This window comes from Miniopterus natalensis, chromosome 10 (genome assembly GCF_054644295.1).
Source record: "Miniopterus natalensis isolate mMinNat1 chromosome 10, mMinNat1.hap1, whole genome shotgun sequence".
Lineage (NCBI taxonomy): Eukaryota > Metazoa > Chordata > Mammalia > Chiroptera > Miniopteridae > Miniopterus > Miniopterus natalensis.
This window is the reverse complement of record NC_142090.1, coordinates 61,698,235-61,721,257: the sequence shown is the minus strand read 5'-3', so window position 1 is coordinate 61,721,257 and position 23,023 is coordinate 61,698,235. Positions and strand designations below refer to the sequence as shown.

At 42.3% G+C, this 23,023-nt stretch overlaps 1 protein-coding gene and 1 long non-coding RNA gene across 5 annotated transcripts in view; one reads left to right on the top strand and one right to left on the bottom strand.

Moving 5' to 3' along the window:
- SLC25A13 (solute carrier family 25 member 13) overlaps window positions 1-23,023 on the top strand; it is a 168,923-nt gene that overhangs the window by 80,637 nt on the left and 65,263 nt on the right. For all 4 annotated transcript variants that reach the window (XM_087821169.1, XM_087821170.1, XM_087821171.1 and 1 more), the window contains exons 5-9: window positions 121-260; window positions 17,679-17,825; window positions 19,628-19,766; window positions 20,534-20,627; window positions 20,856-20,940. In XM_087821169.1, the coding sequence (XP_087677295.1) occupies window positions 121-260; window positions 17,679-17,825; window positions 19,628-19,766; window positions 20,534-20,627; window positions 20,856-20,940 (605 nt within the window). The remainder of the gene's footprint in view (window positions 1-120; window positions 261-17,678; window positions 17,826-19,627; window positions 19,767-20,533; window positions 20,628-20,855; window positions 20,941-23,023) is intronic.
- Window positions 16,459-20,444, bottom strand: LOC148092278 (uncharacterized). The gene is made up of 3 exons (XR_015715183.1): window positions 20,401-20,444; window positions 17,664-17,799; window positions 16,459-16,492 (listed from the first exon to the last, which is right to left on the bottom strand). It is a non-coding gene; the product is annotated as an uncharacterized LOC148092278 (long non-coding RNA).

The window sequence follows — 23,023 nt, the reverse complement described above, 5'->3', positions numbered from 1 at the left end:
ATGTGTTCTTTTAAGTTGCGTTACTTTTTAGAAGAAGAAAGTAGCAATATCTAATAACAGATTTTATAAGGTCAAATCTGATTGGCCTTCTTTTAATCACCCTTTCTTTTCTCCTTTCAGAGGACGTGAAACAAGTTTTTGGACAGACCACAATTCATCAACATATTCCATTTAACTGGGATTCAGAATTTGTGCAACTACATTTTGGAAAAGAAAGAAAGAGACACCTGGCATATGCAGAATTCACTCAGTTTTTGCTGGTGGGTCTAGCTCTTGAAAAGAATAAGTAAAACCCGGATCCTGATTTACCTCAAACTTTCTAACCCCAGACCAAACCATCCCATCTGCAAGTATTTCTCTAGTAAGGTGTAGAAACCATAGGGTCAAATGGGCCCTTTATACTTAATAAAAGGAATACACATTGAGGTCCCAAAAAATTAGGTGATTTGCTCAATGGTCATGTAAGTCAGGAGGGGCAAAATTGGAACTTGAACTCTTGACTTATGACTAGTTCCACTGCTATTTACCAATATTTTGTTTTTTCCCTGAGAAATGGAGAGATGTCATCATTAGCATCTAACAGTATATCATTTTATCTGAGGCTTTTCATAGGCAAGGCACAGGGTCTGGAACTTGGCTGCATATTGGAGTTACCTGGTGAACTTTAAAACTATTGTTGCTTAGGTCCCACCTTTAGAGATTTGATTTGATTTGATTTGATTTGATTTGATTTGATTTGATTTGATTTGGGGGTTGAGGGGGCAGACAGTCTGGGCATTGGGATATTTAAAGCTGTTGAAAGGGCACTTGCTTGCTGTCCCATGTCCAGGGTTAAACTGTGTGTGTTGTCGACATTTCTTGGATGTACCTGGCCCAGTCATTCGTGCCCTACCACATACATTGTGATCGTATCACTGGATCACTGATGATACCACAGAAGAGCAGTAAGAAAATGGGATTACAGTGTAGTTTTCCTTCGGAAGCATAATTTTAAAAATGTTTTAACCATGACATTAACATTTAACCCCAGAGATCAATATCTATGTGACATGTGGGTCTATATGATAAACCACTCTTTCTTTTGGATTTTTAAGCATTTGTTTTGTTTCTCCAACAGTTAAGTTTTATATTTCGTTAAATGTAATATTTTATAAGTTTTTTTATTGATTGATTTTTAGAAAGAGACAGAGACAGAAACATCAATTTGTTGTTCCACTTATTTATGCACTTTGGTTGATTCCTGTATGTGCCCTGACTGGGGATCGAGCGCACAACCTTGGCCTATCAGGACGATGCTCTAACCAACTGAGTTACCCAGCCAGGGCCTTTAAATGTAATACTTTAAAAGAGTCATTTAAGGGGATTAGTTGGCTATGTTTAAATTCAGGGTGAGGAAAAATTTGCCAGAGAAACCACCTTCTGTTCTTTGTCACTAGTAATATCGTCAGCGGGTACCCGGGTGCCCCTGCTTCTCTTGTGTGCTGAGACCTTGTCAGAGCCTTCTGCGGGGTGGTTGGAAACACAGACGTGGAGTGGAGGTGAAGGATACCAGGGACACACATGTACACTGTCATGTGTGCATCCAGCCAGCATTATGTGGCATCCATACCTAGGCACCACCACTGTGTAATAGGTTGACTTTAATAGGTGCTTCTCATTTTGACTTTTACTGGTATTGTTAAAATACATGAATTGGCCACGCTGCTTACTTTGCTTTTATTTTCCTTGCCTTTGGGAACTTACAACAGGATGTCTTGACCCTGCTTTTGTATATTCTTTAAAACCATGATAATGTCTCTGAATCCCCACGTGCAGTTCTATCTCAACATAAACCTACGTAAAGAACTCAGGTGGAGAATGGCATTCAAGTTGGATTTTTGCTGTTGTTTATACAAGACACTGGCGCGCAGTAGGAGGTGGTGTTCTTTTTGATGAGGAATAATTACAGTGATGCTATTGAGACAAATGCCTCAAATTGGCTTTATGGAATGCAGCCTAATTAACTTTGAGTCTTAATGGGACGTTAGCGGCGTAAGGCTGATCATGTTTTCCTTTAAGCAGTATCAGTTGTGCTGCACTGAATCGGCTGTGTACCCCTCACAGCGGCTGCTAGGCTTCCTCCAGATGGGGAGAAGCCAGTCAGAGGCCAGCTGACTCAGGCATTACCGGGTAGGCTTTCGGCTTCAACAGGTAGGGCATTCACTTGAATCTGACTCCCATCCCACAGGGTCCTGCATGGGATGATTTTGACTTTATAGCCCAAATGCAAGGGCTCAACTTTTACTAGATTTAAATGGTTATCCTGGGTAATTATCCCAGGTAGGGCCTTGCTTTTCTGCCCCACTCCAGGCCCAGATTTAAAGCAATTATGGGATGAATCTTGACTTATATGAAGGCCAATGAAATGCCAGTTTTGATGTCTTCCATTGGGGTCACCTCCCACACACACTGCCCCCAATTAAATGCCTTGTTTGCTTCCTTTGAACTCTTTTTCTGGATTCAGGGAACTTATAGATAGAAGTGAACTTAATCTCCTCCGTTTCAGGCTCTCCCTTTGTCAGGCACACACCCGCCCTTCTGCTCTAGGGCAGGGCTCAGAAACACAGGCACCAGCTCCCTGCCTGGCGCCAGGGTCAGGAAAGCAGACACTTGGCTGCTTGAGATGTGAAAGAGCTGCCACCGTGCATGCTGCTACCTGTCACCTGCTGAGGAAGAGGTGCAGCCATAGAAACAGCTGAGGTGTGCTTGTGGTTTCGGGAGCTTGAGCAGGATGTAGAGACAACACTGCTCCATCCCACTGAAGGTTCTAGGAGGTAGTTCGGATTGGCTCCAGCCAGCTGGAGCCTCAAACTCTTGGGTGTTACCTGTGCTTGTGTAGGTGCACGTCTTGTGATCGGTGGGCAATGCCATTCTCTGCAAGGTCAGATCTTTTTTTCTTCCTTTAATACACGTTTGACTTTGTTAGAAGCCACCGTGGGGCTGTGAGAATGTCACATGTGCTTCTGTGTACAGTCCAGACCAGCTGCCCACCCTCTGAGCAGGTGCTGGTCACGGGCATCACTCGAGTGTTGAGCTGGTGTGTTTTCTGTATTTTGGTTCTAAAATTCATGAAGTGGTGGATAAATTTGATACTCTTTGAGCTAAACTTGCCTTGTTTATACTTTGCATCTAGATTATAGTGTTGAGTTAAGCCAGTCCTCCTTCCTAGTCTTAGTCTTGTTCTTAGGGTAGGATTTCAGAAGGGGGTGGGCCACAATCCTGTTGCCCCACCATTGATACTGTTGCCCTCACTGCTGCTGTTTTTTATGCCCAGTCCTATCATCTCCACTTCAGCACGAGAGATGGTGTGTATGTGGGAATGTGAATACAGTGTTATATGTGGGTATGTATGTGTATTTTAAAATATACTGTAAATTTTCCACATACCTCTCTCTTAGCTCCTAGAGCAAAGCTCTAATTTTATGGGGATAGTTGAATAATTCATTTTAACACACTGAAAGCAGTATGCTTAGAAAAGAATTTGGCGAAAATTTTCTGTTCTCTATCTACTGGAACTCCTGTTCATGAATGGTAGTAACATAAACTCTCTGCCCTGTTTGGAATTATTTCTTGTGCTGTGATTATTACTCACGTGGAACAAACCACCCAATTCAGCAGATGTTTGCTCTGGATGCAGGATTTACTACGAGGCCTTGTGCAGAGGGCCAAGAGGTGCAGAGGTAACAACTTTTGAGACACTTGTATAAATCTAAGGGTTGTTCCTGTGTTTTTCTGCCTGACAGCTCCAAAGGAGCAACCACAAACAGGTATGAAATGTACACCCTACAAGGTTACTCTTTTTTATTATTTTTTTTTTAATTAATCCTCACCTGAGGATATTTTTATTGATTTGAGAGAAAGAGAAAGAGGGAGGGAGAAACATCGATGGGAGAGAGAAACATTGATTGGTTGTTTCCCATATGTGCCCAGACCAGGGATCGAACCCTCAACCATGGTATATGCCCTGACCGGAAATTGAACCCACCACTTTTTGGTGTATAAGACTATGCTCCAGTCAGCTGAGCCACCCGGCCAGGGCACAAGGTTACTCTTTTGTGGCATCAACCCTTGTGGCAGGTATAAACCCGAAACCATCATTCAGAGTATGGGTAGAGTAGCCATTCAAAGTACAAAGTACCAGCATAAGGTTGTCTAGTTAACTGCCCCATTTTACAGATGAGGAGATTGAGGCCTTTTATTTTAGTTGCTCTTAGTGGTATCTCAGTTGTGGTTTTGATTTGCATTTCCCCAGTGACTAATGATGCCAAGCATCTTTCATGTATTTATTGGCTACTTGTATATCCTGTTTGGAGACATGTTTATTCAGACTCATTACTCATTTTTTTACTGGGTTGACATTGTAGGCAACTGTGAGCACTTTTCTGCCAAATTATTCTGTAGAGTCGGTCATAAGAGTCAGTCTCAAAAAAAAAAGTAATAGTAACAATCTTTGTAATGTACAAAGTGCTTTTAATATTCTGTTCTGATAATAACATCCCCCAAAGCCCTGAGATGTAATTATCATTATACCTTATTATATGTAAAAGAACAAACAGACTCTAGGGTAAAATTTTGCATTTACAGGTAATTTTCTGGGGAAAATGCTCATGGCTTCCATTAGGTTCCCAAAGGTGTACCCCAAAAGACTACAGAGAAACTGTTCTAGAACTTAGCTTCTTCCATAATAAAATCACAGACATGTGAGAGATTCAAAAATAGGATCCTGTTACCACTGTAGTATACTATCTGCAGGGTCCAGGCTATGGAGGGTTAGTTTCTGTTCCTGGAAGGGGCAATGCTTCTAAATGGGACTGTACAGTTTAATATCAACATTTAACATTTCTGACCCCTACCCATTAATTGCCAGGTACGATCATTAAAAAAGCCCTTAGTAGGAGTATGTGTTACTTTTGCTTCCATTTACTTTTGATAATGTTTTATAATCATAGGTATATATTTCACACATAATTATGACTATTTAAATATAATCCTCACATAGGAATTTCTAGTGGCTTCAGTCTCGGAATAGAAAAGTCTAGGATTGCTACCAAATCTAATATACTTGAAAATTATTGCTATTAACTGCCTCTCAGAGCATTTTTCAGCTTAGAAAGTGCTTTGACTTGTGTTTGTCCTTACAGTCACCTTCGGTGTCAAACAAGCTATTGTTTCTTTGTGCAAGATGAGCCATGGAAGCTTAGAGAAGTTCTCTAGACTTGTTCATGATGAGACATATGGAACTGAAGTTGATTTTAGTTTTCCGAAGTCTCTAACAGTGTTTTATCAAATGTCATATAAAATTTTTCTGAAGTGGTTATTTTTTTAATTAATTAATTTTTTAAATTTATCTTTATTGTTGAAAGTATTACAGCTGTCCCATTCCCCCCCCCACATTGACTTACTCCACCTCGCTCCTAGCCCCTCCCCAGGCCTTTACCCCGTTATTGTCTGTGTCCATGAGTTATGCATATATGCACATAATTTCTTTGGTTAATCTCTCCCCACCCCCAGCCCCTTCCCTCTTCCCTCTGAGTTGCCAACAGTCTGTTGCATGCTTCAATGTCTCTGGGTCTATTTTGTTTGTCAGATTATTTAGTTCATTAGCTTCTTCTTAAAGAAGACCCTTCAACATTTCATATAATACTGGTTTGGTGGTGATGAACTCCTTTAGCTTCTTCTTATCTGTGAAGCTCTTTATCTGACCTTCAGTTCTAAATGATAGCTTTGCTGGGTAGAGTAATCTTGGTTGTAGGTTCTTGCTTTTCATCACTTTGAATATTTTGCGCCACTCCCTTCTGCCCTGCAAAGTTTCTGTTGAGAAGTCAGCTGACAGTCCTATGGGTGCTCCCTTGTAGGCAACTGTTTTTCTCTTGCTGCTTTTAAGACTCTTGCTTTGTCTTTAACCTTTGGCATTTTAATTTCTCTGAGCCTCCTGGATTTGTAAGTCTATTTCTTTCCCCAGGTAGGGGAAGTTTTCTGTCATTATTTTGTCAAATAGGTTTTCAATTTCTTGCTGTCTTCTCCTTCTGGCATCACTATAATGCAAATGTTGGGCTGCTTGAAGTTGTCCCAGACTCTTTAAACTATCTTCATATTTCTGGAATCTTTTTTTCTTTTTGCTCTTCTAGTTGGGTGTTTTTTGTTTCCTCATGTTCCAAATTGCTGATTTGATTTTCAGCGTTCTCTACTCTACTATTGATTCCCTGTAAATTATTCTTCATTTCAGTTCATGCAGCCTTCATTTCAAATTGGTACTTTATTATGTCATTGATGATCTCACTAATTTCTTAATAGTCTTACTAAGATCCTTGAGTATCCTTATAACCATTATTTTGAACTCTGTATCTAGTAGCTTGCTTGGCTCCATTTCATTTAGTGCTTTTTCGGGAGATTACCTCTATTCTTTCCTTTGTGACATGTTTCTTTGCCTCTGCATTTTGGCTCCTTCCTGGTGTTTGTTTCTATGTATTAGGTAGAGTTGTTATATCTCCTGGAATTTGTAGAGTGACTTTGTGTAGTAGGTGTCCTGTAAGGCCCAGTGGCTCAGCCTCCCCAGTCACCTGAGCTGGGCCTTTTAGGTGCTCCCCTGCGTGGGCTGTGTGCACTGTCCTATTGTAGTTGAGCCTTGGTTACTATTGGCATCACTGGGAGGAATTGACCCCCAGGCCAATTGGCTGTGAGGACCAGCTGCTGCTACAGCTAAAGAGCTGGTGTGCTGGAAACACCCCTATGGAGCAGGATTTACTTCAGTGGAGCTTTGGTGTTCACTGAGTCTGCCCCTTGAGTGTGTCACTCGTGGATATGGTAGGATTGTAATCCACCGTGGTTGAAACTGACCACCAGGTACACTGACTCTGGGGCCTCCCGGGAGGTACAAAGTCAGCCTCTGCAGTGCCTTGCCCAGGGCCACGCAGCATGAGCTACACAGCAAACCGTAGATGGCTGCTGCATGTGCTGGGCTTGGAGGTATCCAGGAGAGGCCAAGCTATGAACCACTGCAGGCTGCTGCTAGTGCCAGGCCTGGGGCCGCTTATAGAGAGGTATGGGGCACTCTGAAGCCAGCTGCTGCTTGTTTGAGAGATTTTAGGAAAGTCCTTAGCATGAGGCTAGAGAGGCTACTTGCAGAGAAAAGCCACTGGAAATATCTTGGATGAGCTTGCAAGTAGGGAGGGGCGGGGTCTGCTTGAGGGCTCTGTCGGGGGAGGGCACATCAAAGGAGCAATGGCCTCTGCGAGCTCCTCTGTCTGTGAGAAAGCTGCCTGTCCAGCTCTCGCCCTGATTCCATGCAAGTTAGTTACTCCCCGAATGTCCCAGGTTCCTTTTAGGCTGCTGCCCAGAGCTGGAGCTCAGAGGGAGTGAGTCTGAGTAAGTCTGTTCCCTGGCCCTTTAAGAGGAACTGCCTGGGACTCCAGCAGCCTCCCTGTCACTGAGCCATAGTCCTCGCTCGTTTTTACAGCCTGAAGTTGTGGGGGCTTCTCTCCCTAGCACTGGAACCCTGCGCTGGGGGGCCTGATATGGGGCTGGAACCCCTCGCTCCTCCGGGAAACCTCCACCATGGAGATTCCCTCCCGGTTTTAAACCGTCGCACCGGGTGTGGGCCACGGCTGTGTTTCTGTGATTCATCCCAGATTTTGCCCTGGTCTCCGCCCCTCCTACCAGTCTCTACGTGCTTCTTCTGTTCCCTGGTTGTAGGACTTCTGTTCCACTAGATTTCAGGAGGTTCTGAGTAATGGTTGTTCTGTATTTTATTTATAATTTTGATGTGGTTGTGGGAGGTGGTGGGTACACAGTTACCTATGCCCTATCTTACTCTGAAGTGATTATTTTAAAAGGCAGGATTCTGGGCCTCTGTTCCTACCAAGGGTCTGCTTCAGTAGGTCATATATATATGGGGCCTAAGAAACTACCTTTCAAACTAGCATCCTGAACTCTGGTTTTCCAGATGGTCTACACATTGAGAAACACTTGTCTAGACTATGAAACCCTGACTGATTAAAGCACAGAACCTGGTCTTGAGGTCTCCATCCCAAGGTTGATGGGGAGCTCTGAGGGGCAAACATGATTGGATTTGTGTTTCAGAAAGATCACTCTGGCTGTTGTATGGAAGTAAAATGGAAAGGGGTCTGACCTCGGAGACAGGAAAGGAACCAGTTGGTCACTTCCAGTCCAAGACAGAAACAACTATGGCCTGGGTTGGATGGTAATGGTGATGAGCCAAAGTAAATGGGTTCAAGAGAAGTTAAAGGGATAGGCCTGACCAGGCCTGGTGATAGGATGAGTTCAGTAAGTACATGCAGAACTCATGGTTGACTCCTAGGTTTGGGGCTTGGGCAAGTGGGAGGATGGTGGTGGTTTACTGAGGTGAGGGGCACAGGCGGAAGAGGAGGAGGGGGCTCTGATGAGGGCTGCTTAGCTTGTAATTGCCTTTCCCATGTGTGGCTGGGTTGTTTCCACCTTCGCTCCTCAGCTACATGGAGTTAGGATGATACTATAGGAGCCCCACCTATGGCCCCACAGACCTGGGCATTTCCAAAGAATTGTTTCCCACTTTATGGAGCCAGGACATTTCTTCTGTTTCCAGAGGACTTTCTCCTCTTGCTCTAGGAAGAGGAATCTTCAAGAAATCAGCAATGCTTTAAATTAGTGGAGAGGCCAGATTTTGAAATTGGGATTTCATTAGTTAGCCAAGAAACAGGATAGCTGACTTGGGAGGGAATTGGGCTAAAAATTCTCTGTAATGTCTTCCATCAAACAGCATTTAAGAATGAAGTTACCTGACCCGACGGAGAGCCCTAATCACAAAGGCAGTGTGAGTGTTTAACATGACTTTATTCAGGTCACCCTTTTGTTAGAATGATGAAACCAGAGAGGTGAATCATAGCGGGTAGAGCTTGGAATAGAACTTGGGAATAGAGCTGGGTCTGGTGTCCCAGACTGGCCATTCATATTGGTAAGGACCCTTGAGGTCAGATCACGTGATCCCCATGACAACCCTGTTGGATGCCAAAGCATATTCATGCTAATAATTCAACTGAATAAGTTTGGTTGTTTTTGTGAAGTCAAACTGACCATTATTTTGGCTTTGGGTCAGCATGACCTACAGATCAGCCCAGGTCTTTTCTGTATAAAATGGACATTTTGGTTATTCAGGTTCTGAGCCCTAGAGAGTAGAGCTGTGGTGCTGGTGGTTGCCACATGTCCCCCCAGAGGCATTGCTCCTAGTCAGCTGTGGTCTGGACTTTGTAGTCACCATCACTTACAGTTTACTACTATATTTGCTATGGCATCCTGGAATAAGTTAAAAAAGAAATTGTTCCTCATTACCATCGATCAAAACAAGACATAACCTTCAACCGCGGCAACATCAAATTCTCAAGCTTTGGAACTGATAGAACATTTTGGGTGTTAACAAAAAGCAATCCCTTGTAGTAGAACTTGCTGAAGCCAGAATTGTTTCAACAGGTTAGTGGGTGACTAGCAAGGTCCTTGCTTCAGATTGAGTAACCTGAGCCATTTGTGCCTCCATAGTGTCCCCCAGCTTGCCATCTGTATTAGTTAAAATATCTAGACCATGGATCTTTAGTAGCCGGAGACCTTGATTATATTTGCATTTTTAAACATGTGAGTGCTTTTTATGTTGATTTTAAGTCAGACCAGATGGAGCCTGCAATACAGCTTGGCTACTGTTTCATCAATACAGCACCATTTGAAGTTCCAAAATGAAATAATGAGTGAAAGTAGCTAGTGCTGTTTGCCCTCAGCTCTTTCAAGATATTAGATTGTGTTTTGTGTCCAAATGGAAGCCATTGCTAGTTTGGCGATAGGTGACCAGAGTCATGGTAATATCCTGGTCACTTGGAGAATTAGATGCAGGACATTTCATTCACATTGCATTTTCTCCTCTTGGGGAAAAAGAAATCAGTGTTCATTGTGCTGTTGTGTCCGTTGAGCAGCCTGTTGTGCAGGCTTTTACAGTAACATCCTGGTAAAAATGAACGCTCCATATAGCATCTCTCCAGCTGTTACCCACTGTGAAGTTTAATGTTAAATTGGAAGAGCAAGGACATTGAGAGGGAAAAGCTCTGTTCTTGGTTTCTGCAAAGTATTGCTTGCCTGCAGTGCCATGTGCAACCCTGCTTCTAAAGACCCTTTGAATTAAAGGCCCCACCCAGTGAACTGGGGATGAAATTTTATTGTGTGCTGACTGCATGGGCTGAATGTGGAGAGCACAGAAAGATGTTAAGAATGGGAACTACTTGTCTCTACCTATTCCATTGCTGAGGTCCATTTTACTGTTTAAAAAAAATGTGGATCTTTATTTTAACTAGAATTTTTTCTTCAAATTAGCATAGGATAATGAAAATGAAGTGGTACTTAGGTATTAAATAGTGTACACGTTCTGATACTCAATGTAATATAGAATTTATTTGAAATAGGGCTAAATGTGATACCATATTTTATAAGCACATCTTCTTTATACATTTTTGTTCCTTGTTTTTATAAATAACCACCTGCATTTTCCCCAGAATTCTTCTTAACTCCCCTTCCCCCCACCCCCGCAAAAAAAAAGCAGTTCTTTTGAATCATGTTGTTATTGGCAACTCCTTGGTTTTTTTTTAAGTTTTAGATTTTCTTTTAAATTTCAAAACTGTACAAAACACAAAAATGCAAACTAGCCAGGGGTCTTTTTTGGTGTTCTTGGCTTTATAATACAAATCATCTGGATATGCTGCTTGTTTTGAGGGTCTGTTGGTCTATTTTTTTTTTGTTTGTTCCTGAATAAATTGTTCTCACACTGAAGCACACACTTGCATGTCTGAATAGAGGTGGAGAGAATTTTTGCATTCAAAATATACCCACTTGAAAATTGGAGATTATTAAGGAAATGACAGGCCTGGAACTATTAGAAGCGTGAATGTTAGACGTAAAGTGGTGTAACCCCTATATATGTTTATTTCTGTACAGCTAGCAATTTTGAAGAGTTTGATTTTTTTCCCCCCATAGCAATCTGAATGGGTGTGTTGAAGTAGTTGGAAACCGTGGCAATAAAAGCCTATTCCGTTCATCATTATGCACCGGAATAGAGGGAACAGAAACAGTTCACTGGCAGATATTAGAGGAAAATTGGACCTCCTTCCCTGTGCTTGAGCAGAACTGCCTTAGAGATAGCTGTGCAGCTCCTTTCTCGGGACCTTCTCGCCTCAGGTGAAGGAGAGCCCTTCTTTCTAGTGAGCACCCCTCTTACCAGGCACTCAGGAGCTCTGTTTGCAGAGCTGTGCCATCTTTCCAGCTCTCTGGGTACTATTCCCGTGTCCCAGGCCCAAGATTTACTGTCTGTACTCACTTACTGAGGGATCAGTTCCTTTTCTGTCATCTGCCTGCTCTTTGTATGTGCTGTGGGATGATCTCATCTGTTTCTACAACTGTTGCTTTGTCCCCGCTGGGCTTGGTAGGCCTGCCCCCGAAAGGAACAGGCAGTCCCTGTAGGCTGGGTAGCTGTGGCTTCAGAGCCTGCCCGCCCGCCGCGGATCCAGTTTCATCCTTAGCGCCACGTGACCCTCAGCTGCTCTTTACCTCATTTTTCCTTCTGCAAAATGGAGGTGATGTTTGGGCCACCTTATAAGGATGTCGGGAGGATTCGAAGAGATGGAGGAAGAAAACCCAACCGTCCCTGCAGCATAGCAATGCTTTACTAACTACAAATGTTAGCCTTTTGGTTTTCTCCCTAAAATCCTGTTATCTACATCTCCCAGATTTCCCTTTCTACCTATATACCTCTAGCTTTCTTTGGTTTGTAGTTTGACTTTTGTTTAAAACTTAAACTCATCTCACTTTAAGTTTCTCATCATGGTCAACCACCTTATTGCTTTCCCCTCAAGTATTTTCCTTTGTGGTAAATTCTTCTATCTCAGCCGTCATCCATAGTGAGAGTTCTTTTGAGATACATCTTGCTCCATTTTTACATACAAGTCATCACCAAAACTGTTCTTTAAATCTTTTTTCCAGTTTTCCATCCAGATCTACTTATGATCCTCTTAGTACAATTTTATGCAAGGCAGCTTAACTCAGTAGTTTAAAAATGTCAGTTTTGGAATCAGACTCCATCACTTCCTGGCTGTGTGACTTTAGACTACTTACTTAACCTCCCTGAGCTTCAGTTGCCTGTCTGTATGATGAAAATATTATTACTTCGAAGAATGATTGGAAGGCTTAAATGAAATACTGTCTTCGAAGCTCTTGGCGTAGCCTCTAGCCTGTAGTAAATGTTTCAACATCCAGCTGTCACTTTCTCCCCACCCTGTCTGGTCTTCATCTCTCTCTTCCTGTGGCTGGTTCAGAATGACTCAGCAGAACTGCTGTTTCTTACTCATGACTTTTTTTTTTTTTTTAAGGACTCAAAAGAACTTATATTGGAAACGACTTTAGAGGTTTTTAAACCATTCACCTCTACAAAAGTCAAAGCCACCATTTATTAAGTGCCTGTTATGCATGATGTCTAGTTTTTACAACCCTGTATAGTAGGTGTTGCTGGGGCTCTAAGATGCAAACACTCCCCTGAGCCCTCCCAGCTGGGAGTGTCATGACTGATATTTGAGCTCTGCTCATTCCTGTTTCAAACTTCAGATTTTGTCTTCATAACATACTGCTTCCATAACCCCCTGTATGGAAATAAATGAAATAAAGTGAATTTCTTGACATAGGCTCCTTAGTTGAACAGATACTTCCAGTGACTGGGAGGGAACCTGCTACTTTGCTTGGTACTCAGTCCAATTTATTGCTGAATGTTTATACAGGTTAAATACTTCTGTGTTTGTGCTAAAACCTGATCCCTATATTTTCTCTCTCTTGATTTATTTTTAAGAACTACGGAGAGCCAGCCTAACATGTTTTTTACCTGGCAGTCCTTTAGCCTTTAGATATTTGAATGTAACGATAGCTTCTCCCATTGTTTTCCCCTCCTCTACAGGATGATGAATTTATCCATTCTGGTCCCCTTCGTTTTGGGAATGAACCTTATCTTACATATGCTCTATTCTGTGCATAGCAAGCGTTTTCTGTCTCAGTTTTACCCCTCTGGGTTCAGACCCAGGAACCATCAGGGTCTCGGTAGCCCTAAGTCCACATTTGGTTTTTCTTAAATAGCTTTAAAGGTGTCAGTGGAGAGCTTTAAGTCACTGCCATGAGTAGGGAGCCTGGGTCTTTATTTCCAAGGTCATTCATTCTCAAATTAAGTATTTACGAAGTGCCTATATGTGAGCTCCCAGGGGCCTCCTTGATTGTCCGTCTCTTCCTTGGTCTCTTGGGATTGTGAGAAAATGAATGAACAGTGAGCAAGGCTGGGAGAAGCCTTTTAGATTTGGTTTCTGTCCCCCATGGTCCCTGCTATTGCTGGGCAAACAGTCCTGCCACTCTGAGCACACAGAAGACTTTGGCCGTGATGATTAAGTTGCAGGAATTTTATTGTTTTCTTATAAAAACAGGCAACAGAAAAATCTAGAGCACAGAATAATTTAAAAGGAAATTGAATTTCTTCTTTTCATAGCTATTAAGATTCCTGAGTGTTGACTTTGTAATCAAATTCCCGACAGTAGCATTATCCAGGCTCCCCATGAAGTACAGTGAAGTATTAGGAGCATCATCAGAGGGGCGGGACTGCCTGGGTTTGAATTTCAGCTTTGCTGCAGGAACCTGTGTCAAGAAATGTACTTATTTTATTTCATTTATTTTCATACAGGGGGTTATGGAAGCAGTATGTTATGAAGACAAAATCTGAAGTTTGAAACAGGAATGGGCGGAGCTCAAATATCAGTCATGACACTCCCTGCTGGGAGGGCTCAGGGGAGTGTGTTTGCATCTTAGAGCCCCAGCAGCACCTACCATACAGGGTTGTAAAAACAAGGGACCTATTTTTTACAATCTGTTTTCCTCATCTGCTGCAATGAGATTAACAATGGTACTTACCTCCTCGTAGGGTTGCTGTGAGCACTAAATGAGTTTATTACTATAAAGTGCCTTAGAACAGTGTCCAACACATAATATGTGCTCACTAAATGCTGCTATCATGGTTGTTGTAGTGATTGAGGTAATAGTTTCATTTTTTACCCAGAAGAAGAAATGGTCACGACATGAATAGATGTTCTTCAGAAGGCAATCCACATCTGTAGTAAGCTGCTTTTAAGTCTGGGGAAACACTTAACTAAATGTTTTCAGTCTAGCCCATTAATTTAGAGAACTACGTAGATCTGACTTCTTGTTTTTCATGGAATTTATTTATAATGCCCCCAGTCTTTAAGAGCTGTCAAAAATATATTCTTAAGTTGTTCATCATTAGAGTTAAAGGTGTTTTCTTGTTCCATGATCGGGGATTCTTGCTAGTAGAAGTTTACTTGTGCAAGTTTAGGCACAGAAATGCGTAGTGACACCCTCCTCATTCCAGATGTCCTCCCGTCCTGCAGTGTGAGCACCAACCCCCACTGTGCTGTCCCTTTCCCATTTGACAGTCTGGACAGGTGGGTCTTGGTTTTCCAGCATCCTGCTTTCTGAGGAGATGGGGTGGCCAGGGAAAGTGATGCTGCTTTTGGTATAATAACCTGAGGATCTCTAAGACCCTATTTGAGCTATAAACTAGAGGAAGCGGTAAATGGTTGAACACACCTTCTACTACTGTTGAGAGTAATCTTGGCTTAGGATAGCTTTAGCAATGGGTCAAGCAATTCAGAGGAGTTTGTGTTCATTTTCTTTCAATTGAATACATACTGTAGTCATTCTATACCACGGGGTGTTTAACAGTTGGCTTCTTCCTCTTAAATCAGACGCACTTGTACAGAGAACCCCTTTTTGTTCCATGGGTCATGATTTATTATTCAATTGGTTTTATATTATATCGTGATTAATTTATTGTATTTTTTATTGAGTGCCTACTATATCTAAAGCATTCTGCCTACACCCTAATTGGGACGAACAGAGCATGTGCTGTATTCTCTTTTCCCTGGAAAGGTAGGGAGAAAGACAGGAATGTAGGGTGGAAAAAGGCAAGTCTTATCGTTGAAGTTCAAGCAGGGAGCCAAGTGAGCAGTTGTTTTCAGTTAGTTACGAGGCCTGGTTTTATTTACCTAAGAGGTGGCATTGGAGCTGGGCCTGGAGGAAGTGGTAGGATTTCAGGAGCTAGAGAAAAAAAGCTACAGTCAGCGCTAGATGGAGGGAGAGTGTGGACCAAGGCCCGCACGTGTGGAAGGCCTGGCAGGCTTAGTGTGGTGTGCTGGAGACAGGACTGAGAGTAGCTCCTTGGAGGACCTTGAGCGCTATACTGCGGAGATGAGTCTTTATGATGAAAGACTGTTGAAGGTTTCTGCGGAGGGGATTGAGGACAGATCTGAGGTTCTGAAAGGCAGCTGTCGGTGGGTGCAGGATGGACTGCAGAGGTCAGACAGAGGTGCCCGCTGACAGGTGGGCCCATGATGGTAATCCAGGCATGGTCGGAGGAGAGCTGGAGACAGTGGCATCAGGAGGGAGAAGGAAAAGATACATTTGAGTGAACGGTTCACTCCGGGGGAAAGGAAGCTTGAAGAATTAAAACTGACAGATTTCTAGGTTGGGTGACCAGAAAAACAACATGCCAATAATTCAGCTCTGAACACAGGAGAGGGACCAGGTCTGAGGGGGGACATATAATAGTGGGTCTGATGATGTGTAATTTCGTGGCTTTTATAAGATAGACACATGGATATATTCTCTTAGCAGTCAGAAATTCTGGTCCAGCAGACGGGAGTGGGAGATTTGGATTTGGGACTCAGCCTTCTAAGAACTCTTTGAGGCCTTGGGAGGGAGGTCGTGGCCTCTTCCAGTCACTCCTTAAATGAGAAGCATTTGTCAGCCCTCTGTCCTCAGGTCCCACTGAGGACCGAGGACTGAAGGCTGGCATATGCCTTTCATTTAAGGAGTGAATGGAAAAGGCAGTAGAAAGACTAGGGTCTCATAAGAAAGTTTCAGCAAGGACAGGCTGAATCAAAACCAGTAGATTTTGCCCTGGTGGTGCGGCTCAGTTGGTTGGAGTGTCGTCCTATACAGCAAAAGGTGGTGGGTTTGATTCCCAATCAGGGCACATAACAAGGTTGTAGGTTTGATCCCCAGTTGGGGCGCATATAGGAGGCAACTGGTTGATGTTTCTCTTTCATATTGTTTCCCTCCCTCCCTCTCTCTCTCTCAAATGAATAAAAACATATCTTTGGGTGAAGGTTAAAAAAACAGTAACAGCAGATGCTATAGCTGAGAAGAAGCTTTTGAATAGCAGAAAGAACTCTAATGCTTACCATTGTATTGTCTTCTTAAATTTTTTCTTGGGAACATTTTCAAACTACACAAAAGTAGAGAGAACATGATAATGACCCGCCGTCGTCCCAGTATCCAGCGTCAGTCATTACCAGCTTTTATCAGCCTACCTTCATCTCCCCGTCTTTCTGGGCAAGAGAAGGGAGGCGTTTTAAAGCATGATCAGATCATCATTTCTCCCATACGTTAGTTCGCCACTGCTTCATAAGGACAGTCAGTTTGGATATAACTATAAGTCATCATCTCACCAAAGTTAAAAAAAATTAATTCATCAGTACCACCTAATAAAACTTCATTTAAGTAATTTGAAGTCCCCAAGAGTCACATCAGTGACACTTTGCAATTCCGTTGAGATTAGATCTCACTCGCAGAGCCCTTTTGGGAAACGGGCAGAGTGTTGTGACGAAGATCATACAATGCTCTGCATGAGAAGGAGGCTTCTGCATCGCACACGGTGGCTTTTGATGGGAGGCTAGATTTTGTTTCGTGTACACCCTATCCCCTGGGAATAGCAACTGAAATCGAAGATTGGGCTTCCTGTTTTTAGATCACATGAATCAAAATGTATATCCAATGGTACTGCTCTGGTGTTGCCACCTCTGACCCACATACCATCCAATTCCTGATTCTAGAACAGTGATCCTCAAATGGGACACATGGCCTTCTCAGGAGACACTTTTGATTGCCATGGCTGTGGGGGAAAGGGAAAGGGGCTACTGGCATCTGGTAGAAGAGAGTGGGTAGGGATGCACAGAACAGCCCCCCACCCCCCAATAAAAAAGGCTTAACCTGCCCAAACTACCAATAGCATCAAGGCTGAGAAACTCTTGTTAGAAGAATAGCATATCCTGGAGGAGAACTGCCCCTTCCAATCTGTTGTTGCATCACATGCTTGTATGCCAGGTTACTGTTAAGAATTTTTCTCTATTCTTTGGAGAGAGGTAGTGTCTCTGCAGGTGTTTTTTCTTTGATCATCTGCATCACCTAAGCTGGGTTTGGCCGGATCCTGGAGCCTACCAAACTTCATTCCACGTTTTATTAACTTGGTGTCCTTGGACTCTGGCAGAGCACAGAAGTGATCCTGGTTCTTTGGGTGGGAGAGTTAAAGTGGAATGCACTTCCAAGACACATTCATTGAGCTGAGCAAAGTTCTGTTTTTGGAAGGAACAGTAGCTTGGGGGTGCTATTTAACAGGCAGGTAGGGCTTGTTAAACCAAGATATAATCTGTGTTTCTTCACCCTAATGTGAAGTTGAGCAGCCATTTGTAGTAATTAAGAAATGTAAATTACTTTACCTTCTTTATTTGCAGGAAATACAGTTGGAGCATGCAAAGCAAGCCTTTGTGCAGAGGGACAATGCCAAGACCGGAAAAGTCACAGCCATTGACTTCCGAGACATCATGGTCACCATCCGCCCCCATGTCTTGACACCTTTTGTAGAAGAATGTTTAGTAGCTGTAAGTTGTAACTTGCCCTAATGAAGTAGTTTATTCTACCTGGTATGAGCTCAGTAAATAAGAGCTTGTAAAAACAACTCTTACATAGTATGTAGAGGTTTTTCTGTTTAAAACAAACATTTTCTTAACGTGATCGCATGCATTACTAAAATTAAAGACTATGTTTTGGCTCCTTTTAGTGGGTAAATTAATTTATCTGGACAATATGGAATCTCTTAAAAACATATTAACTGGTTCTTTTAAGAAGGAAAAAGAAATTTATGATCACATAATAATTTTGCTTTATGGTTTGAGGTGTGTCAAATCCTAATCTTTGCTTTTATCTGTTCTCCAAGGCAAAATTTTTTTTAAAAATTGTGTGCATGGATATATTTGAGAGGTCAGCAGAACACAAATTCTAAGTCATATATTGTTCATTCATCATGTGTGTGTTGAGGTGTGTCATGTGATGGACGGAACCCTGCTCTCCTATGTCTTAGAGTTTCCATCCTAGTGGAGATCCAGGCCCTCTCCTTACCTCCTGGCCCCTGAGGGTGCCCTGGGACATTCTGTGGTGATGCTTCCCAAGCCTTGGTCTGGGGGCATAAGAATCACCATGGATAATTATAAAAAATACAGATTCTGAGGTTCTGTTCAGATCTACCGATTCACCATCTACAGGTGGTGAGGCCCTGGAACAAGTTTTCCAGCTTCCTAGATAACTTCGATGATCACTCGGATTTGGAACCCCTATGCAACGCCAGCTGTCCTTTTGCTCATCCCAGGAAGAAGATTGCATGTTTTCACCATCATCTGTGTTTTTCACAATGCATACTATAGGCAGGAGCATAGGCTCTCTCTTCAATTTTCACTTTTTTCTTCCTGGTGCCTCTTTTGGGAAATGTGGCATTCTGGCAAGGCCTTTCCACTCTAGCACTGTGTTAATCTAGCTCCTTTGCTTGCCCCCTCCCCTTCCCGACTCCATTCTAAACTCTCATGTCAGCTATTCAAAATGATTACTGAGTGAAGATTTATGTGCTTGTTACCTGAAAAAGAAGTGCTTTCCTAATAAAAATATTTTGCCTTGTTAGGGAAGGTCAGAATTTGAAACCCCTAAATTGAAGTTCCATTCATAATGAACATGCTGTCTATTTCCCTTGTCCCCTGTGAAGAAATATGGTTTCTTACAAGTTTTGGCTATCAGAATTCTGACCAGTCATACCCCTCCCTCCATCAAAGCATATGACATCTCATAATTTTACCGTAATACGCTTGTTTGCTAGAAATCCCACCACTGTAAAGTCTGTTCATAAATGATTATTTATTGCTAGTTATAAGTAACATGACAAATCACGATATTAATGTTAGATTGACCACTTTTCATAGTATGTTTTTGTTGGTATAATATAGTTTTGCATGTATAAGCACACACATGTGTGTAATATAGTTTTGCATGTCTAAGCCTTTACGAATTGCTCATTAGATGAAATAAACAAACTTATAAACCATTTCCAATGGAAATTTGAACTCTGTAAATTACTACTGGTCCTGTAGTTATAACCCTACACATGTATTTATTTAGTTTTCTAGGACTGTGTGTGGAGAGTATGAGTTCTGGTCATGATTAGTTGCAGTTACTTTTAAAAATCATTTATAGCTTTTTTTTTTTAATGTGAAAGAAAAATACTTATGGCTATTTCTTCTTATACATGCATTCCTGATTAATTCCCAAACTAGCATTTGATGCTTGTACTTCTGAATCTTCTTCCTTCTGTAAATACTTTGTTTTTATTCTCCCCTCTGCTATTTTCAACTTACTTGAGGCTGCGGGAGGCACCACGTCCCATCAAGTCAGCTTCTCCTATTTTAATGGATTTAATTCGCTCCTTAACAACATGGAGCTCATTAGGAAGATCTACAGCACTCTGGCTGGCAACAGGAAAGACGTAGAGGTGACTAAGGGTGAGTGAGAATAAATCTGAATTCCTACCTGCACATATCCTGGTGTATTATTATTAGCGTGAAAAAGGCAACAAGTTTGATTGTAGTAGATTTTTTAAATTTCATTGACATTATCGACCCAGTGGCACATGTGTGCTTTCCATCCTTCAATTAGCCAAAAGCAAACAAAACAACCTTTGGCAAGTTTTAAAGAAACCGAAGACAGTCTTTGAGTGAGGGAACTGTGTAAAGTTTCTTAAATATTTTGAAATCTTGCTAGAACCTGAGCTAAATTGGCAGCCTCTAAAGTGGTCTTCAGAAGTACACAAGGAATTCCATTTATACTGGTGACCATGTAAAATGATCTACAGTCTTAGAACAAGATACCAGCACTTTCATGGGATTTTTAAAAATTTTTTATTAAAAAAACAGAGAATTTGCTTAGGAATTTCACAGCTTCATTAATACAACCTCCTGGGACCTGTGCATCGGACATTTCATATCTGCTTCCTAGTTTTCCCTGACCTGCAATTTGAATAACACCCCATGTCATCTATGCGGACCCTACAGATAACTCCAGACTTTCAAGTCAGTGTTAGAGACACTCATGTGCGCACACTTCCCAGATGAAAGAACTACAGAAGTTAGATCTTACCCTAGCTGATGGGCTGGAGTCCTACGACCGATGAGAAAGTTCTGTGATGTTCCCTCATTCCAGTGCCTTGAGTTAGCGCCGCATTTAGTGGCTACTCCTTGAATCTCCCTTTTTAACCTCTTTTTCCATACAGAGGAGTTTGTTCTGGCAGCTCAGAAATTTGGTCAGGTTACACCCATGGAAGTTGACATCTTGTTTCAGTTAGCAGATTTATATGAGCCAAGGGGGTAAGTTGGCCTTTTTGTCCCCCTTTTTAATTAGCTTAATAAAAGGAGGGTAGGAGGTGGGGGTAGGAAGAGGGCAGCAAACTGGGAGAAAAAGAAGCCAAATTAAAGATGATTCTGAAATATGGGAAACGAAAAAGGGAATGTTTTAAAATTCTGTAATGTACTTTGTTTTAATCGACTCGTATTTTGTTGTTGCTTCTTCTTCTTGTTGTTTTTCCCCCCTTCCAGACGTATGACCTTAGCAGACATCGAACGGATTGCTCCTCTGGAAGAGGGAACTCTGCCCTTCAACTTGGCCGAGGCCCAGAGGCAGGTGGGCACAAAAAGCAAACGTGCTTCCTGGCGTTTCTTCAGCGGGGCACCCCAGCCCCTCTTCATTTGCAGTTGCCTTTCTGACACTTGTGTCTGGCCTACCATTTTTCCGTGTTGCACCCAAAATCCAGACAATTTCAAGAGGCTGAAAAGAGAGATTACGTAGGGATGTTCTGATTAACAGATAGTTTGCATTTTTGCTTGATCCCCCTCCCAAAAGTGAGATGATTTCCTAACTGCATTGGAAACTTAACCCTCCCAAAATAGGCAGAAGATCCTTTCCTCTTCCCCAAGTCTCGGCTGAAAGACGCGGGGCAGGAGTCCTGTTCTGGTGTCGCCGTCCCAGCAGAGTGGCGTGCTGCTAAATGAAAGTCACGTCTTCTCTGCAGAGGGGCTCTTCGTCAGCGCATTGTCTGACTGCCGTGCCTTCCGTTTCTCTGAGTATCAAAATGAGATAATTTTGTTTAGTCTGGAGTCATAGTTTGAAGGCTTTTAGACCTCTTTCCTCTGTGAAAGGATTCATAAGTTATGTGGAAACAATTTGAGGAATGCTAAATTTTATTTTATGGTTAACAGAAACCAATCTCTTGCAGTTGTGGGAGTCAGAAACTTAAGACACGGGGACCTCCTCATTTAACTCTTGCTCGACTTTCTATAGATCGGGATTAGAGAATCAAAGCCTTCATAGGGTGGTTGCTCTTACATGATGTTTGTAAAATAAATTCACTCCCAGACGAGCGGCGTTTTAGAAAAAGAGATCCTTTAAGGCAAAGCCATCTCCGAATCCTGTGAGACTTAACAGTTTTTGGCTTGGAGCTCTGGGTCTGTACAGAGACGCCAGTGTGACCACAATGGGTTGATGCGGGCTACATTTTTAGGACTGGCAGGCCTCGAGCCAGGCCCCCCTCCTTTCAGCTCCTTCCCACCCGAAAGCAGTGGCGAGTCTTGTGTGCAGCATGTAACTCAAAGTAGTGGGTGTGTGCTCAGTAAATCCTAACTAGGCACCTCTGGAAAACCAGCTGGCCGTTGTTAAAAGAGGAAGCCCGTTTCCCCGAGTGCAGGGGAGAGAACTGTATAAACTGTATAATCATGTGCAGAGGTGGAAGCAACGTTGCTCTCTCCTCCCTTTGATTTTTAAACATCACTTACCAGTGTCCCTGTGCTACTAGTTGTTGTAGAAATTTGGAGATTAAGAAAAAGCAGGGACTTTTATTTTATTTTTTAAGATTCCCTCCTGTTCTGCATTTGGTGTGGTATCCTACAAGTTTTCCTTCGAGCCCTCTGCAGCTTTTGAGAGTTTGCAGTGGTGCTTGTTGATCCTGGCCATGAAAGGGTTAGAGGAAGTTGATGAGGTTTACAGTGGGAAATGACTGGCTGCTGCTTAGAGGTGTAACACAATTCACAGAAGCCTTGCTGGGAATATTCTGTACTCTGCGAACCCCGGTGGGCCTGACCACGTTGACAGACTCAAGCAACAGAGGTCATCCACCTGGTAGGCTGAGTGCTAGCAGTCATCCTCAGCTCAGGCGTGCAGGAGAAGGAATCTTTCTGTCTCATTTCATGAGCATGCTACACTTCTCACTTCAGAAAAGTTAATTAAAAGTCAGGTTTCATTTATTTCGTTTTTTAAATGAAGAGTTAGTGATAGTGGTAAGTTCCTCCCACCCGATTATTTTCTAAGTATTTTCACTTGCTGTTTTGATACCAGAACCTTTCTCAGTATTGCATAATTTTTGTCTTTTTTAAAAATTGAAGTATAGTTGGCAACCTCTTGGTGCATGAGATGACAACCAACTGAGCCACACTAGCCGGGGCCCCGCAATATTCTTTTATAACCTGTTTTTACTTATAATACCTTATGAACATTTAAAAATATTAAATAGTCTTCTACTATATTATTTTTATGACATACTGTCTTGTTTTAAGGTTAAAGCATTATATTGAACCACTCCTCCATTATTGGACATTTAGGTTATTTCTCAGAGTTTTTGCTTTTATAAAACAGTACTGCTTTTTAACGTTCTTGTATCTTGATCCTTGTTTACATATACAATTATTTTTTTAGCCTAATTTTTATAAGTAGA